Below are 19,252 nucleotides of genomic sequence, written 5' to 3' on the forward strand. Positions count from 1 at the left end.
AAACAATTCTTATGTATTTCTTTGAATTAAAAGAAAACAATATTTCAATTCAAATATAAACAGATCTTAGAAATTAAATGCAGCATTCTTTTTCCTGGTGTGGTGAAAGCTACATGTTGTCCTTCTGGAATACAAAAATAATGTTTTATTTTAATAAAAACATTTACTGTTGTTATCTGACTGCTACAGTATAGACCAGCTATGTACAACGTCACAGCAAAAGCTAAACACACACTGACCCTGCCAAGGTAAGAATTTCTAACCAAGTATAACCAAGTAGAAAGTGGATATGCTTAAGTTTTCTCTGTTGTGTTTTAAATCGTTTCTGTCATTTAAGTAAGGTTTTACTGAGACAATACACATCAGTTCAATCAAACTGAAAAAGTAAGACGTGAATAAAATGTTAAGTTGTGCCAATCTTATGTTGACATAGTCATATTTTTGTTGCTTGTTTTATGAAGCTCACTTTGTGGCAACGACCTGAGCATTTCAGCATGCTAAAACATTGCAGTTATGAGTAAATTTCAAAAACTAACATTTTATTATTCTATCTGCTCCTATATTCTTGTTTCTTTTTTCCTTGTTGTGAAACACTTTGTGATTCTCATCTTGAAAGGTTCAACATAAAGTTGTTTTGTTATTATTAGCCTTAAAAACTGCTGTTTGTTACAATCAAATTATAGCTCCACATCTAAATGAGCAAACTGTGAGGTAGCTGTGAGTAGATTTCTATGAAGCTTGTTAGTTTATTCAACTTGGAGTAAGATCATACATTTTTCCCCTCATAGAAATAGGATGTTAGGACAAACAACTACTATTGTCATAAAGAGCCTTGAACGTCCACATATTGCATTTCAATAATGACCACTTTTCAAACAACTGTCCTCCATGTTTAATTAGCTTTTTTCACAACAGTTTTCTTTTCTCTGTGTCTGAGCCAAATGACTGATTGTGTCAGTCAGCTGCTACTGTCAATTTAAAATTCCTGTTTACCTCCAAAAGAATAACCTTAACTTGAAGTGACTTTTTAAAGCCAAATTTCATGTTTTTGCAGGAAAAAACTGCTGATGTACATATAGAGCTTGAGTAACAGACCGTGTCCTTTAACATTTTGAGGTTTGATTACAAGTTATGCAGTTTAAACCCCCAAAACACAGATTTGGACAAGTGAGTCTTTTACGACCACTGCATAGCTCAATGCAATGCACACCCACTGTCTGCAATGCAAAAAAGGAGACTTTGTTGCCAACAATTTTTTCTTGGGTAGACACTGTGTTAAGGACGGATTTTTAGTCCTTGTTCGGGTTTAGCAATCCAACGACAATATTTTGCAACATTCTGGCCTGGTTATTTCTTTCACATTTTCATAATTATTTTTCAGTTCCAAGCATTTGAAAGGAACAGTTGTGAACTACAAGCCTGAACACAATTTGAAAAAAAAAGCCCCCAGATATATGCCGTTGAAATGTCACAGGCCTAATTTAATCACATTTTTTATAATGTTGACATATTTGCTGCAATTGGATTCTATAAAGAAAACCAAATCAAAGTCCAAGTTTAAAGCCTGTTGGTCGATAATGACATTTGCTAAAAGAGTGTTATATTGTTATGCAAGACCTGAATAAACTGTGCAGAATATAATTTGTAGTTGTCATTATAATTTTTTTTTTAAAACCGTTAAGGAGCAGTGTGTTCTTATTATTGTCAATATAATGTAGCCAACTTTTGTAATTTAGACTGAAAAAGTGTATTTTACTGCTAAAAGCAAAAATATTTAGCATTTCTATTCCTGTATTTATCTTTTAAAAGACTGGTCTAAGTGAGTTGGACTGTTGAGATTAAATACAGTAAGTGAGATTTGGAGAAAGTGGTTCACTAAACATCAGATTCAGCCCTTGGACAGGAAGTGTGTGCAGACAGACAGTGGGTGTGAAGAGTCATCAGTACTTGCTGCCGGAGCTGTTAGCGAAGCGGCTGACGTATGCTTTATAGATGGAGTCCAGGAATGAGCTGTCAGTCTGAAACAAAGTAAGCAAGCAAACTTAGCGCAGAAAGCTGTTTTTAAGCATGTATGTTTATTACCACGGAGTGTACACACTGCATTTACATTGTTTAAGAGTTAAAATAAAACAATTAAAATGCAAAGTGTCAGGTATGTTTAATGGTTTTACCTGAATCAGGTGCAGCAGTGCTGCTTGAAGCTGGCTTCTAGAAAGAGCTCTGACCTCCTCCTGCAGTGAAGGTTTGCATAAGGTTGAGGGTACAGAGCTGCTTTCTGGAGCAGCCACTGGTAGCCTGCTGCTGGACTTCGTCTGAGTGAACACACTGGGAGAGAGGAGCAGGATGGGGGCCACTGTGGCAGGTATCCGCTGTGGGGAGATGATCTGCACAGACAGGGACAGGGATTAAAGTGGAACTCAGTGTACACATCCAGGCTGAAAGCCGTAGGTGACCATGAACGATTTAGCAGCTGAGGACATAAACTCACATGCAACAGCAGCTGGTAATATATTAGATTCAAGCCGTGGAAAATTTGAAGAGAAACTTTTAAAAGTATTTCCACCTCTTGCACCTTTATATAGTTTGTCATGTCCCAAAACAAAAATATTATTAACTTATAATGTTGATATCTGATGTGATACACATGGAAGAAAATAACATTTTATCACAATTACATATTTTAAATGTCTGGCATTCATTTGTATTCAGAATCTCTGAATAAATTCTTTGCAGAATCACACTTCGCTGCAATCACAGCTTTGCAAATGTATCTTCAGAAAAAAGTTCAAGTTATTTTAATTTGGAAAAAGTGTCTGTGAATATCACAGAGCTACTGTTTAACCACTGTTGTTGTTGAAGTCTTACCACAAATTTACCAACTGAATTTAAATCTAGACTTTGACTGGACCATGCTAACCCACTGACATGATTTTAATAAATCATTTTATTTCAATTCTGGATCTAGGATTAGGCTCCTTGTCCTGCTGGAAAGTGAACCAAGGTCATTGTTCCAAATCTTTTCAACTTAAAAGGTTTTCTACCTGAATTCCCCTATATTTAACTAACTAGATCTTCCAATGTACTAATCAGCTTTCCACAGCATGATGCTGCCACTCATCCCAGTTTTTTTGTGAATAGTGACATATAGGGTGATTTTAAGGCATTAGATAGATATGAATACTTTTCTAATGTGCTATGTAAATGCCATAAGAAAGTCTAGTTGCAGCAGTTTCTGTATCTGAAAATCTGCCTCACTATTTCACAACAAAAACAAAGTGTGCTATTAAGCAACCGATTATGAGCTTCGGTCTTTAAAGTTAACTACTTTTCCAAAAAACTTCTTTTTTCTTGCAAAGAAATGTCTGATGCTGTAATGTGACAAAGCACAAAGAGTCATGGGAAGAGAACTGCTGGTCCTTAATGACACCAACTGTTGGAAACAAGAACTACAATCCTTCCATTTCCTCATGCTGTAGTTTTGTTTCAATCAAGAAGAGCTACTGTTTAACCACTGCTGTTGCTCTATTCTCTCTCTTACATTAACAACTTTAAACTTTACCTACAGAATTTTATAGATAAGAGAAAAAATGACCTGTATTCAGCTTCCAACTGAATTATTTTTTTTTACCTGAAACTGCAGCTCAGCTTTTTGATCTGGGGCAACTGAAGTCTGGGTTGGGCCTGTGCCTAAAGATGAGCCTTGGCTTTGACTCGCACTGGGCCCCAGGAATCGAGGTGCCAGTCCTGGATGCGGATGGAGTCGAGGATGCTCGTGGGAAGTCAAGCTCTGTTCCTGCTGGACCAGCTGGAGTTTTTGCAGGAGCTCATGAGGAGAAACCACACCCTGCATCTGGGATGACAAACCTGGTGAACAACCATAGGGCATCATTACTTGGTCACAGCAAACACTGACTAAAGCAGCATAAAGTTGAATATATGCTAAGGTTCACGCTGAAAGATAAACAGACAGACATATTCAGAAGTCACATAATATGAAGTGAGTTATTGGAAAAATATATTTTTTAAATCTAAATCAGACCAGATTTGACAGAAATGATGTCTGAAACAATCAAACAGATTTATCACGCTAAATCACCAACTAATTTATTAATCGGTTAAACATCAACTGGCGTATACCGACTCAAAAAAACTACATTTTCTGAAAAAGAACACATTCAGAGAACGGTAATTATGCCAAAACTGCACATAATTTATATACATTTCGGACTTAAGATAAAAACACTCATATCTGTAAATAGGTTTTAATCTAGATTAACTTTAGATTACTAGTTAACTTTATTAATCAATAATTCTTTTTTCAAATAAAAACTGCTTAATGTACATTTTTCTGGTTTGTCTTTTGGTGAATCACAGTAAAATAGGTTTTGCACCTGTTCCCATGGCAGCAGAATCCGTCGGCCCTCTCTTCTGTATCTCTGCCTGTAACTTCGTCAGGCCGAGGAGGAGCTGCTGACCTTGTTGTGCTTCGAGGTGGGAACGTGACACAGAATCCAGTTGGCCAGGCTGAGAGGCGGGATAAGGGTTCTGCTGCAGCACCAGAGGAGCCGCGGCAGTGAAAGAAGTGGCGAGTAGAGGGGGTGGATGGTTTTGCAGGAGACGCTTTATTGGGTCGTGCTGCTGCTCCTGGTGGTGGTGATGGAGGTGGGGGTGCTGATGTTGGTGATGGTGGGGATGATGGTGGTGGTGGTGTTCTAGCGGCACCCCGTTGTCACACAGGCGGTTCTCTGGGGACTCGGACAGTGTCTGAAGCACACCCCCAGCTGCTGCCGCCCCCCTCTGTCCCTGCATGAGCTTTGCAATGGCCGGACAGTGCTGAAGTTGGTTCGGCAGTTGGCGGAGAGCGTTCCCGCTCTCTTCCCTGTCCGCCGGCCCGACTGCTGGGTCTCCACCTCCCGAGGTGGCGACGTTTCTGCCAGTGTTTAGTGAATCCTCATAGGTCAGTGTGCGGGCGACAGGTGGGCGGGCGACCTTTCCTGCTGCCGTGGAAGCAGCCAGAGGAGGAACTGGGTCAGATTTAAGAGGGTGGTGGTGCTGATGCTGAGAGCCTAACAGGGTGGTTAAGGTCACAACCGTGGTGTCTGCTCCTTCATTCACCTGGAAGGGACAAAATTAACACAGGTAGAAATATTATGGAGAAATGTGATATTTTCCAGCCTGAAAACACATTATGTGTGTGTTTTACCTGAGTGTTTGGTTTAACTGGTATTGGTTTGATCAGATTAGGATTTCCACACAGTACACTGCTGCCCCCAATCTCCTTTGGCTCTGAGGTAGACTGTCAGTAAGACAACAGTGTAAAAAACACACAAAAGAATCCATTAGAACCCTTACAGATGATGTAAACCTAAAAGAAACATCTGGGTTCCGCTACCTTATCATACTCTGTTCGTGCCTTAGTCAACATCTGAATGATGTCGACCGCTTTCGCCTCGTTATTTCCTCCGACTAAGACACCTCCTCCTCCTGCTGCTGCTCTAGGGGATAAGGAACCACCCTGAGACTGAGCGAGGATCTGCTCCTGCTGGGTCAGACTGGACAAAGTGCAGATTCCCCGCATCAGTTTCAGGCCATTAATTAAAGGAAAGATTTAAAAGTTAGAAAACCTAACTAGGGTAAATGTTTCTGCACATTTCTTTTTTTTAAAATATGCACCCTGGATATGTTTTAGCAAGAAATAAATGCAGAAGACTTCTAAAATGTTCATACTTGAAAGAAAATCAAACTTTACTTGGAGAACATTTATGCAATGGGAAAATAAATCCAATGCAAAACTAATATTTTATATAAATTAAGAAAAATAACAACCCTAGTACTATACTTATTGATACTACTAAGAATTCATGTAAAAAAAATAGTTACTTAATTAAATTTACTATTAGATTAGATCAATTAAAAAGTTAAAACAGCTGGAACTGTGACAGAAAAAGAGAGAGGGTCCAAGTTTAACTTGAAGCCACCCACTGTGAGGAGGAAGGTAAGAGAAATAAAATAAATCTCCAAAAATTATAAAGACCTGCAAGAAACAAATAAATATACCAGCTAAAAATGTGTTGAAAGTTCTTTGATGTGGCAGTAGTTTCAAATTAAACAGAAAATTAAGGAATTATGAATTTTTTTCATTTATGACTCAATGAACTCATCTCTAACCCTTAACTTTTTCAATAAGAAAATTGTAACTCCAAATGTGTTAAAGTATCTGCTGTTATTTTGTGTGTTTACAGACAAAACGTGAGAGATTTTAGTTTTAGCATTTGTGCAAATTCTCAACAGATTAAAGCTCCACTCTCGTAGCTTTACTACTCTAGAAATAGCCTATTCAATCATAAAAGCTCTCATAGCCTCAAATGGCTTGGGTTGCAAGTCTATAGCTTCATCTTCTAATGAGCAGAAGTAAATAGTTTTCTGTAACACATTAGTTTTTGATTGCAAAACAACTCCTAAATGAAACAGTCACATTTTATGTGAAACTGCCATCTATTAAATTTATACTTACATCCTCATCCTTTGTGCAATTCGCTGACAGTCCTGCTTATCGTAGAACCAGATCCCATGAATAAACACTGAGTAAAAAAAAAGATAAGGTTTAATCAGCCGAACAAACACATTTACAGTAATAATAATAGTACTATAAAAAAGTATAAAAAATGAAAATCGAACAAGATGCTTTGCAATAATGATTCAGACAATGAGCAGAAAAATCAATTTTTATAAATACGACTCTACAGTTCTGGGATGAGATCATTGGTAAGGTCAGCAGACCACAAAATGAGCAAATTGACCTACTCATAACCTTAAAATCAAATAAATACACAGACATAAAATAGCTCCAATTTTCTTCTATGACATCAGAATCCACACAGCCGAGGCTTTAAAATGAGTAATTTCCCAGCCAAGCCAATGGGAAACAGAGGCAGGCAGCACCATTATGCAGTGAAACATGGGCCCCAGGAGTCTCTTGAACTGTATAAACATAGCGAGGACAAGAGGGAAACCATTCCAACATGGTTCTTTAGAAGGTTGCATGGCAGCAAGTTAAATATGTTTTATTAATCAAGTATATTTCCTATATTTAACTACAAATGATTTAACTGTTTTTATGTGTGATATTTCCTCAAAATGCACCAGAATTGCTGTATTCCCATTAGCAGGAAAAGGTGCAAAACATTTTATATCTCATTTTATCTAGTTTGGATCTTTGATAAAATACAGAAAATAAGAAAAGGAAATGGTGAGAGATCAGAGTCAGAATGAATCCAGTCTTACTGTTAATTTATAGCTTAAAAAGAATTAATAACGCAATGTTCCAAAAACAGCATTTTAAAGTTCCTAACATTTTCAGACTGAACATTTTAGGTTTCTATGGTGTTTTATTATTACATGATGAACATATAAGTGAGCAAGAAGAGCATTAATCAGAGTAGAAGCCAAGAAGCCGATGGTGACTCTGAAGGAGCTGCAGAGATCCACAACTCGCATAAAAAAATTTCTTTGAGAGAACTATTAATCGTACAATTTACAAGTCTGGCTTTTATGAATAAGTATCAAAAGAGAGCCATTGTCAAAAATGAGGTCACGAGAACACATGCTTGCGTAAATGAACATTTTGACCAATTTGGCAAATAGCAGAAAACTAACATTTTTCACACTGAGTATATCATCCCCATGAAACATGGTGGTGGAACCATCATGATGTGGAGATGCTTTCCTCAGCAGGAACATCATGAATCGGCCACAACGTTCTGTTCCTAAACATCCGAACTTGGTTGGGGTATGACTCAAAGTACTAGCACTTGTAACTGGAGCAAAAGGTGCTTCTACAAAGTATGAACAGCAAAGGGCTGACTAATATTTTAATTTGCAGAAATGTAAAATAAATAAAAAAAATCTTGTAGAAGTTTTCTTCTGCTTTATAGTAATCTTTATCCATCATATATAATTCAAACACATTAAAGTTTATGTCGGCAACGTGCAAAATGTGGAAAATCTTAAGATAGCTTGTGGCGATGATTTTGTTTTCACACTAGTTTGTTGAACAATCTCAGAAAAACACAAATTTGTTTTGCTGTTTACTAGTTACAATAACAATACAACAAATTTACTGGATTAATTTGACTGAAATAAGACAGTATGATTCACAATCAGTTTTGTTATTCTGGCATTATAATACAAGAAATATTAGCTTATTATCTGTCTGTGCAATGAGTTGTTTCTCGTCACTTTAATCTGGAATATATTGTGTGTATTAAATAAATGCTTATTTTTTCATGTCCTTATAAGCCAATAAGACACATTAAAGGAAACAAAATACTGTCTGGTTTAAACAAAGTACTATCGCAAAACAAACAAAAAATAGAGATACACTCCTTGTGTAAAAAGAAAAACAACTAAAGTATCTATGTGGTAGCTATCAATACCACACAGAGAACATGTATTCCCAATCCGGCACACAGACCAGAGAGGTCAGCGTGATGTAGGAACAGACAGAGAAGGGGCCGGCAGAGACATACACAGTCAGTTAAGTAGACCCTGGGAAAAATCAGCCCTATTCCAAATAAGTAACTGCAGTGGGAGACTTGACTGGTGGAGCCAGAGCCACTTAGCGCTCACTGGGGATGAGACAGCTTGACAGAGACCCCGGGACACACACAGAGTCGAAGTCAGACAGCTGGAAAATTGAAGAAAAATGAGCAGGACTGATAGGAAGGAGTGAGGTGTGTTTGAGGGAGATAATCAACTCCATAAAAATAGGAACATGTAGTTCTCGGAGCTGTCAGGTAACATTCGCTAATGATACAAAAAAGCAGAACTGAAGGTGACAGAAAGACAACTGGGTAAGAATCTCTGACGCCTCTTTGACCACTCCGAACGCAGCCACAGAGACGGATGACCAAAGTAAAGAGCACAAAGATAAAAAAAACAAAAACGTAAGAGCTTATTTAGACGTCTTACCAATAATGTGTGGTATATGCTGACCCCTGATTTGTAGAAAGTGTCTGTTTTATCAGTGAAGAGGCAAGACTGCTAGAAGAAAGGCAGGAGGAAGACCACCAAAAACTGTACGGAGGAGAAAAAGAGGGGAGGCTCTAGTCTGGTCCCAGGACATTGGAGGGAAGAGGCGGAGGGCAGTCAGACATGTAACACCCAAGCTAAAAGCCATACCACTACAACTGGGAAGACAGCTAAGTGACCATGTGGGAGGAAACCTTCAGCAGGACAACCTTCTGTTCAGAACAGCTGAAGATAGGAGTGAAACCTTCCAGATTGTCGGCGTTTCAACCTGGATGCCAGAAAGTTCAACTAACAACTGTCCGGTGAGGTCTGCAAGTGACCCGCATCTGAAACCCTCAGGGACCGGGACAATCCAACCAAGACAGAGAGCACATGATGATTGCTCTGCATTCGCTTCTTAACCATTTACTGCTGGAAACAGAATCTTTATGAAGACTTTCTCCTGTTTTAGAAAGCTTTGTTGGCCAAGGTGGAGGATGTGTTGTTCAAGACAGTTTGGATTGACTTTTACGTCAGAATGAGACCAGATTTGCAAAGAAAGCTCACAATAACAGACTATTTGTGTACATTCCTATTGGCTCGGCTCTTAAAGTAAGACGCACACTTTTTTTGGAGTTATTGTTGTAGTAGAAGACCCATAGCTGTTTTTGGTTAGATTCTTAGGGGAGTACGTATTGAAACTTAAGAGTTAAATAAATGTACAGTGAAGGAAAAATTGCTGTAAATATCTCTACCTAAATTTGCAACTGAAGACAGGGCCTAAAGAGACCAGTAATTAATAGTGTCAAATTATCTTTGGCAATTTTTCTGGACTTTTTTGCAAGAAAAAGGATAAATTAAAATCAACTGTTGAAGAAATTTAAAACTGCTCCACTGCTCTGGGACCATGCTGAGGGGCCTGTTTCAGAGGAAACTAAAACATGAGAGACTGGAGGAGGAACCCGAGGTCCGATTTAAGGGGTCGCTGGTGTCCGAGAGAGATTTGGGATACAAGTACATCAGACCCGGAGGTAAGACTACCCACACATGTGATTTGAAGGAGATCAAAGGCTGTGACAGAAGAGAGAGCTTGGTTTTATGCACATTAGTACTGCCACGTCAATATACAATCAAACTCTTTATCATATTCACAAAAGATATGTCAAGTTTGTTTATGATGATAAACAATTAAATTGTGTGTCTTACATTTCTAGTGGGTCAAATTATTACTGGAAGTTCAAGCTTGGTCAGACTGGAAGGGGAGGATCTGTGAAGCCCAACCTTCAAGTTTAGTCACAGAATATCAAATTCACTGAAGTCTGGACTTTGACTGGGCCATTCAAACCACTGAACATACTTTTACCTAAACCATTTCTTTGTAACTCTAGCTGCATGCTTATAGTGTCCTGAAAACATCGAACCTCCAGTCAAGTCTCAATTCTTTAAAAAAATAAAAATAAAAATTCTTCCAGGACTATCCAGTCCTGCCCATTCATTTGACCAGCTTCAATTTAAGCATAAGCATCCAAATAGTTTGACACTGCAAGTACTGTGAAAGTGGTGAGCCCACCTGGTGTTAAGTTTTTCCCACACATTTAAATCAAGCTGTTCATCTTCTAGTCCATCTGACCAGAGCATAGTCTTGTACATGTTTGCTAAATGGCTAAAGGGAAACAGGAGGGCTCATGGCTTTCTTCCAGCAATTGGTTTGTTCTCACTGCTATTCCATGAAGGTCATATTGGTAAAGTGCACAATTATAAGCTGTCTTGTTTTCCATTGGAGCAGTGCAACTTTGTAGCTCCTTCAAAGATATTAAAATTCGTCTTAATGCTCACCTGATTTAACTGGACACACATTTTTGATTTGTATTTGTAAAAAAGAAACAAAAGAAAAACAACAACAACAATTGTTGAAAGCTGGAAAATAATGCATATAATAATAATAATGCATAGCAGAACTGTAGGGAAAGTTAAAAGCCTCTTCCTCTTGAGGATGGGGAAATAACGTCTTGCTCGCACTACATGGCTCTTGCTTGAATCTTAGCCCATTCTGTGGTATATCTCTGCTGCTTATTTTTAGCCTGCGATGCCACTTTGTGCCAAACGCCATTCCAGGAAGTTACAGCCGCTCAGAGGGCTACATGTTTGTGTAATGATAAGATTCCATGACCCCTCCACCAGAGGTCACGATGCACTGGGACGGTCAGTTTTGCCAGTAGCTTATGAATCGAATGTTGGCCAGTGAAAACAACTCTTCAGCAACCTAATGACCCAAAATACCACACGAGAGCTTTTTTCCTTTAATATAACTCAGAAGTGTTGGTTTTGAAGGCATGTTAAAGCACTTGAGGCATTATTACTTGACTAATGTGCCAAACTTTGTACTTTTTTATTTTTTTATCTGGATAGTCAACAATCTTTTAAATCGCAGCAGCTATAGAGATAAAATTCCGTCTGATTACAACAATTATTTATATCTCCTCTTTTGGTGTTTTATAATCAAAGTAAATTAAGGCTACCATTAGGTTTGACCATTATGTTTGCAATACACACCCTCTTTGACTCACATAACTCCCATTTTAGCAGAGGAAACAATCATCAGCTTTGTCGTGATTACTTGTTTAAAGTACTTTTAATTTTTTCTTTCTTCCCACAACAAGTGAGTCAGCCTCACATTTTAAATTCATTCTCCGTTACTGAACTATTACATTCCTTAATTTGCACTTCAAACCATCAAAGGAAGTGGAAAAGGTCACTTAGTAAACTTTATGTTATACACAGTACTTCCAGTAGCCTCCTGGTTATTTATTATTACTATGAGTAAGCACAAAATCTATGTCGAGAAGCAGAACGATCAAAGCAGGCGTAAGGAATCCACTTCCATCTGCTTCCTAGGAAGCCTCAAGGAGAGTTGAAGGCAGGTGGGTGTGCAGGGGGAGTGGATGTGTGTGTGTCAGCAACTTCTGCGTCACTGTGTTTAGATTATCAGAGGCTGTTGAGGTGTATCTAATCTCTGCTGGCTGTTTTTGTAGTGCTGTGAGACTCTTGTCCCACAGGCACACTTAGCAACGTGATTGTGTGAGCGAGGGTCGTATGTAGGTCTCAGAGAGACTTGGGCTGATAAAATTTACTAAAACGTCTCTACTTAGTTCCTTAAATGGAGCTACTAGTTCCCACTCAGATGATCTACTTTCTCCCCTTTCATTATTTGTTATCAGACTTCCAAATCATTGCACAAAATCTATCCTGCTTTCTGTAGGGACATGATCACACCATCGGTATTATGACCTAACTTGGCTTCTGAGAAGTATTGCATCTAACTTTGTAAGAGGAGTCTACATCTATTATAGACAGGCAAGGGAGTCAAGTAATTAAGAAGGTCTGGGGGCGTGCTGTGGTGGCGCAGCGGGTTAGCACGCCCCACGTTTGGAGGCCTTAGTCCTCGACGCGGACGTCGCGGGTTCGACTCCCGGTCCCGACCACCTTTGTCGCATGTCTTCCCCCCTCTCCTCACCCTCCTTCCTGTCTGCCTACTGTCTAAAAATACGAGCCACTAGCGCCATAAAAACTCTTCGGAGAAAATTAAAAAAATAAAATAAAAAAAAATTAAGGAGGTCTGCATAGACTGCCAACCACATTTTTAGCACTTCTGGTAAAGATATGTACAAATCACACTAAATAATCCAAACAGAAAAACCTGGAAAAATGCTCATTTTAATTTGAGTATGTTTACTAAGTGAGTGGAAAAAAATACTGCATTTAGAAATAATTGTTCTATAAGTAATCTATGGCTTCTAGTGTTATCATTGTATAACTATGATGTGACACAAAATCCCTTTTTCGTTAGCCACTTAGCTGAATGAACACCCATTTTATGCTGCTACAATGCAGTGAGCTGGGTGCTGAAGGAAGATCAACAAAATATCACTTTTAAAGAGCATAAGGCAAAAGCGTAATTTTTAAATCACCAAGTTGTTTGGGATTGATGCTAGTAAAAAATGTTTTATTTTTCTAAATTACTAAATGTGACATAATGCTAAAGCAATAAAAGATAAATAATTGTAAGGCATTTCACACATCTAAATAAGTGGTACCACTGCATGCTAAAATCAATACAGAACAGATGATTTAATCCCAAAAATGTTACAGGTGTTAAACAAAAAAAAAATAAATAAAATCCTTATGAGCAGTTGAAGTTACCACATTTGTTTTTTCTGTACGGTTTAAACACAGTATAGAATACTTTCCCTTTTTTCCTCTACTTATAACTAATACTGGTATACATACTCTTTAGAGCAACTTAGCTTGTTTTGTTATAACCCAGTTCCCAATTGATGTGCATGCAATAACGGGAAAACACTGAGGAAAAAACAGACAATATCAATGACTAACAGGTCAACTATGCATACGTGTGTATTTAATGCTACACTATATATCAAATCACAGTCATCATCATAATACCAGCACAGATTATATTGCAAAGTATCTTGGATGCAATATGTGTTAGGTTAGCACAGGTTAAGTGTCATGCATTAATGGTCTGCATACTGGTAATACACATGGCCAGTTGGATGAACTCTTACTGCCCTCACTCACCACAATCTGATATTTAATGTTTGCTACCGAGTCACCAAAGCTCCCAGTGTGTCGTGAGACATTGTGTAATGGTAAACAAATAAAAATCTTTGACAAGTGTGGTTAAATAGTAATCAATATTGTTTTCACAGTTTTCAGGAGTTGTAAATCACTTGAAATCATGTGTATTGTTGCATATGTTGCTTACATCGTGCATTACGGTAAAGAAGGAAAGGGTCCTGCAGCTGGAAGTCCAAGTCTTTTGTGATGGGCTCTGTCAGATTCTCCATATTAAGACGGTTCATTATTGTGAAGCCATGCCTAGGAGATGCCAATCTGAAATAAGAGAAGCACACAACACAAAAAAGATTTAAAAAAATTATTGATAAATATGGCTAGAAAAGCTACTTTTTATACTTTACTCTAGTAAACCTACATAAAATCCAGAGCAATTAATTTCCTTCAAAGGTTACCTTTTAAACAGAAACCACCTTTGTGTATTTTGTTACTTTAAGGCCTGAGAGGTTTTTTTCTATAGAAAATTTATTACTAAACAGCAATGTCATAAAAAAATATTTTACTTGTTTTGCATTCTGTTAGCCTTGCCTTTATGAAATACTGACAATAATACAGGTTTGTGGATATGACTTGACAAGACGGGAGCAAATTAGTGGATAAACACAAACTACTCGTTCTTAAACATTTCTAAAAACTTTACCTTGTGTAAATAAACAAAGTGCCCTCCACTTCTGTCTTCTCCTGAAAAACAATAAAGTGTTGAGAACAAAAATAAATAAAAACATAAAAAATAATAAATAAAAGTTTAATTAAATATTTCAAACATTTTAAACTCTATATTTAAAATAATAACTCCTTATGGTATGTTCAATAATAGTAAACCTGAAGCCAGTTTAAACGCGTGCCTACCAGAGAGAAGCTAAAATAGGCTAAGCTAAGCTAGCATTTAGCACATTTTTTCAAAACTTACCCACTCATTTGCTCGGTTATTATAAGTATACAGGGCGACTTGGCTGGCCACGTCCACAATGTTGTTTATGTAAGGGTCTTGTCTCTGCAGGGCAGACAGACTTATGTCCAGCCCTTTAGCAGCAAGGCAGCTATTGCTAGCTGCAGAACTCATCGTTCTCTATGGAGAAGATATCCAGCTAGCAAGCTTAAACCTCAACACTCACAGAAAGACTGATAAAAAAATTAAAAAAAACACACAAACGGTAAGTGGAAAATGTAGTTATATCACTAGAATCCCCTTGACTGTCTTTAAACGAGTATGAGTAAAGTAAAAGCTATTCTTCTTACTTTTCGAGCTCTAACTGTAATGAGTGAGTTTTTGACCAGCCATGTTTAAGTCGGCAGATTGTAAACATCCCAGACATAACAAGTTGCGCGTCGAGATGCAGATCCTATAATTCAGCTTAGAAAAATCGATAAAAGAAACGTGTAAGTCTGAAAATCAAAATAAATAAATAAATTCCGATATGATAGGGATGCCAACAGTTACATGTAGATGTTTTAAAATCAGTAGCTGTAACTCTATTATTATTATTATTATTATTATTATTATTATTATTATTATTATTATTATTATTATTAAAGTCTAGTCTTAGTGAGCCGTTCTGGACAAAAGAACAGATACTGATACGCATTTAAATTAAACTACACTGTGATGTAACAGCAGGCTTCTTAAGAGGGTATTTTTGATTTTACCATCTGCAGCAACTTTTTATTTTATTTTATTAATCTTATTTACTCTGACCTCACGATTTTAAAAATAATTTATGAATTTATCTTTGAGTAAATAATGTGATTGTAATTTTCTGAAGAATAATGATGGCGTTTAAGCTAGTTACATATACAGCCACTAGGGGGCATTAAAGAGATGCTTCTGACAACACTCATCTCCAGTTTTTAAATTACTGTATATGCCTGAACTGTAGTTAATTTGAATGCAACTGAATTCAAAACTTCACAAAGGAAAACTTTTAAACGCCACAATGTTTATAGGTCTGGGTGGTATTCAACTTGTTCTACTTGGTTTATGAAGTCTCCTCGACTAAAAATAATCTCTCTTTCTAGTCTTTCTAGTGAGGATAAAGTCTTGAGTAAATGTAAAAAGAAATTACTTTTCTAAATTGACCTTACTTCAAATATATTTCTAATATCTGAAAAGTAGCACACATATTTTCCCTACAACAAACATGATGCTACCAATTTTTAAATCCAAAACTACTCTTAATATCCTTATAGGACCAGCGAAAAGACGGGGGCATTAATTGACTCCCGGTGTACTCAGCTGATGCTGTTATTTTTCATTCAAAATCAAGTCAAGTATTTCATTCATAACATACACATAACAGCAGCTGACACCTTCATGTTCTTTGCTAGGTTACAGTGATGTTATTCACAAGTACGGATCAAAAAAATGTAAATATTGTGAAAGGGTTCAATATTTCTTGTCACTCATTTGCTGATTGTTTCCATGTCACCGTGCATTCATACCAAAGGAGGGACGATCTATTACTGAATGCAGAAGGATGAACATAGTTTTCAGAAACCTGACATTTCTTCTTTAAATATCCTTTTTATTGATCTTATATAATATTCAGATATTCTGAGATGCTGGGTTTTCATTACCTGTAAACTATAATAATCAAAATTGCAATAAAGATTTGAAATATTTCATTCTGTGTGTACTGAAAATTTAAAATCTGACATAAGCGAAAACAAAATATAGAACCTTTTTACAATATTAAGTTTTTTGAGCTGAGCCTGTATGCTTTGCATTTGTGACCAGGATTTTGTTGAATTATTAGATTTCAGACCTGAAACTTATGTGACAAAAATGGTATCTAAATATTTTAACAAATGTTTAGATATATATCTATATCAAATATCTATTTGATGATATTTGATCTATCATTAAATAGGTTATGATCAGGTTTTGGTGCTACAGAGGGAGTCAGTATGTTTTTGAATGATTCCTCTAACCATGGCTTTTTGTGACACCTCTTCCCATTCATCTAGCTAATTTATTAGTACATATTAAGTTTAGGATGTATGCATGTTGAATAATTTTTATGCACATATCCATGGCTGTTGTATACAGTAGGTGATGTTGCTAATGTCGTGGGGAGGGAAGTCCTGCCAAAAAAATAAAATCTTGAATCTTAATCTTATTATTATTATTAAATTGCATTAATGTAAGCTGTATAAGTATTTTAAATACCTGAACTTAGTTTCTTATTTCCCCCTTGAATCGACTTTGTAATCCATCACCAATTAAATTTCAGTGAACAGACTGAATGCAGCGGCTATAGATGTTTGGAAATACGACACATCCTTCCTGAAAGAAATATTCAAGGACAAGAGCAGAAACTGATACAGGAAAAAAAATCTTTCTAAAATTTGACTCAGCAATTATAAATTACAGTATCGGGTCTAGGATCTGATAATAAATCCTTCTCCAACTATACTTTGAATCAAGGTTGAACTCTCAGGTTGGAGTTTTAAGCTTTGTGAAATTTCCAAAATGATATTTTTTTTCCACACAGCTTCTTATTCTACTTACAAAATGAAACCATCAGAGCACGAAAAAAGTATTAACCTTGAAAAACGAGCATTTAGCAGAAAGTCAAAACGGAGCTTTCTGTCTATATTCAATAGTTTGACAGATTTCTGAGGATTTCTGACAAAAAATATAAAAAATAGACTCTCTCTATCCCTCTCCCTTGCTATAAATAGTGATGCTAACAATTTCAATAACAATTCTCATGATAGAAATAAAAATCTTCTTGGTCCACTATGTCTGCCTTTTCTTGAGAACCTTGCAAGGTGTAAGCTCACATGTATATGTGCTTAAAATTGACCTCATTAGCTTCTAATGTGCTGGCTGCAAGGTGTCAGTTTGCAAATGATAGTACTAATGAGTCATTTATCAGGCCATCAATACTGCCAATAAGTACTCAGTCAAGACTGATTGTTTGTCTCCTGTTGGTAAAGGAAACATGTAACAGTCTATCAGAATTTAACCAGTGGGCCAGCTGATCCTGATCATTTTATCAATAGAATAAGTTACAACCTTAGAGTAACACCCACAAGTTTATAAAAGTCACATTTGCTGTAAAATAAAACATTAATTTAGTTATTCAGTGGAAGAAAAAGTTATCAAGTTGCTCGAGGACCAGTACAAAAACAATCCTCAATACTTACTAAACACAAAACTTCACACACATATTTTCTGTATGTCTCTGCAGACAGGAAGAGACATTGCGTCTGAAGGCAAAGAGCCATGATTAATGGGTGATGAATAGCTTGCCTGAAATGCACCACCTGGATTTAGCATCAGGTACATCTTCAGATGGAAGATAAATTAAATTCACTGACTAATATTTGGATTTAGAAACTTGAATTTATGATACGGTCCATATTAAAGGAGGCGTTTAGACCAAATAATAAAAGTTCAAGAGTATGAAACCATATTTTATCACCATTTAAGCTAATTTTTATTTGTATGTGAGTAATAAAATTGGTATATTTTCCAAAAATAAAAGTAGTACTTGTAGCAATCTAACTCTGAACACTTACTCTAATATACTGGCATTTTAGATTTATAATCCTATTTTTCAAATACATGCCCCTTATGTGATCTGTTGCTGTCTGGTGGTTGCTAACAAGTGGCTGATTGCAACTGTGCTGCACATATAATTACCCCAAAGGGACAAAATCATCTCCAACTACTAACCTACGACACATCAACAAGCGTTCCACCATTTTACTCAAACTTTGTGAATTAACACAAAGTTGATTGTATTGAAGTCCACAATACCATGACAATTATCTCAACTTTACTTTAAAAAAAAAAAAAAAAAAGCAAGTCAATGACAAGATGCAATCTGCTGGGTTTCCTTAAATAGAAAACTTTTTAAGCCAATTTAAATAACGAACTGAACTTTATGCACCCTCTCTTAACTAGGACCAGTTAGAATGCATGTGTGATTGGATTGAACTGACTTGACTGTTTTACAAAGAGAATTGAGATCATGTGTTGTGAAATGACGCAACAAGAACTTAACTGGATTAAATAACTTGATTTTAAAGGAAGATAAAACAATCTGCCTTTCTTTAATCTGGCATTTATCAAATTGGGCATCTGAAAAGACAGCAAAGGGTATCATCTTTGAAAGAAATGTTGTTTTTAACGCTGTAACAAAAAAATTGACATAGGTAATTATTTATACCTTACTCAGTGATAAATTGAAAAGCCTTTATTGGCTCCACAACCATCAAACCCTTCCTGCACTTTTTGCATGATATTGAGATGATTTATCATCTTGATGATGAGCCTAAGGTGCTTAAGGTTGGAAGGCTTCCATGATTTCACAAAAGATTCTGGTAAGAACTCTGGGTTTCTCTAGGGATATCAGAATATTAATACATGCTATTTGTTTGCAAAATTGTAAACTTTGTATGATTTCTTTCCTCTATTATTAGTAGTTTAAGGGACATAAATACTCTCTTTGTAGAGCACTATGTATATTAGAAAATATTTGTATATTCCTAAATTTGACCCCTCTGTCAGTTAATAAAATCAAACTAATCTGGCAATACATTTGTAAAAGGCTAACATGAAAAACCATGCAGTTTATGAACT

At 36.6% G+C, this 19,252-nt stretch overlaps 1 protein-coding gene across 2 annotated transcripts; it reads right to left on the reverse strand.

The window, feature by feature from the left end:
• Positions 1 to 15,042, reverse strand: dcp1b (decapping mRNA 1B). 2 transcript variants are annotated; one of them, XM_032589685.1, is made up of 10 exons: positions 14,573 to 15,042; positions 14,303 to 14,343; positions 13,793 to 13,920; positions 6,515 to 6,581; positions 5,393 to 5,552; positions 5,204 to 5,296; positions 4,392 to 5,115; positions 3,629 to 3,864; positions 2,172 to 2,384; positions 1 to 2,018 (listed from the first exon to the last, which is right to left on the reverse strand). In XM_032589685.1, the coding sequence occupies exons 1-10, from the start codon at positions 14,723 to 14,725 to the stop codon at positions 1,941 to 1,943; spliced, it is 1,893 nt and encodes a 630-aa protein (XP_032445576.1). In that variant the 5' UTR covers positions 14,726 to 15,042; the 3' UTR covers positions 1 to 1,940. The 2 variants fall into 2 exon arrangements, with proteins under 2 accessions (XP_032445576.1, XP_032445577.1); XM_032589686.1 differs by having other exon boundaries at positions 14,902 to 15,039.
• Positions 15,043 to 19,252: the final 4,210 nt, after the last annotated feature.

The sequence above is a fragment of the Xiphophorus hellerii genome, chromosome 17, assembly GCF_003331165.1.
Source record: "Xiphophorus hellerii strain 12219 chromosome 17, Xiphophorus_hellerii-4.1, whole genome shotgun sequence".
NCBI classification, from domain to species: Eukaryota; Metazoa; Chordata; class Actinopteri; order Cyprinodontiformes; family Poeciliidae; genus Xiphophorus; species Xiphophorus hellerii.

Excerpts from the sequence above, each read along its gene's own strand:
- dcp1b (XM_032589685.1), bottom strand. The coding sequence starts at position 14,725 with ATGAGTTCTGCAGCTAGCAATAGCTGCCTTGCTGCTAAAGGGCTGGAC. Across the intron at positions 14,344-14,572 it reads ATAACCGAGCAAATGAGTGG|GAGAAGACAGAAGTGGAGGG; the intron begins GTAAGTTTTGAA and ends ATTGTTTTTCAG. Across the intron at positions 5,116-5,203 it reads CAGTTAAACCAAACACTCAG|GTGAATGAAGGAGCAGACAC; the intron begins GTAAAACACACA and ends TGTCCCTTCCAG.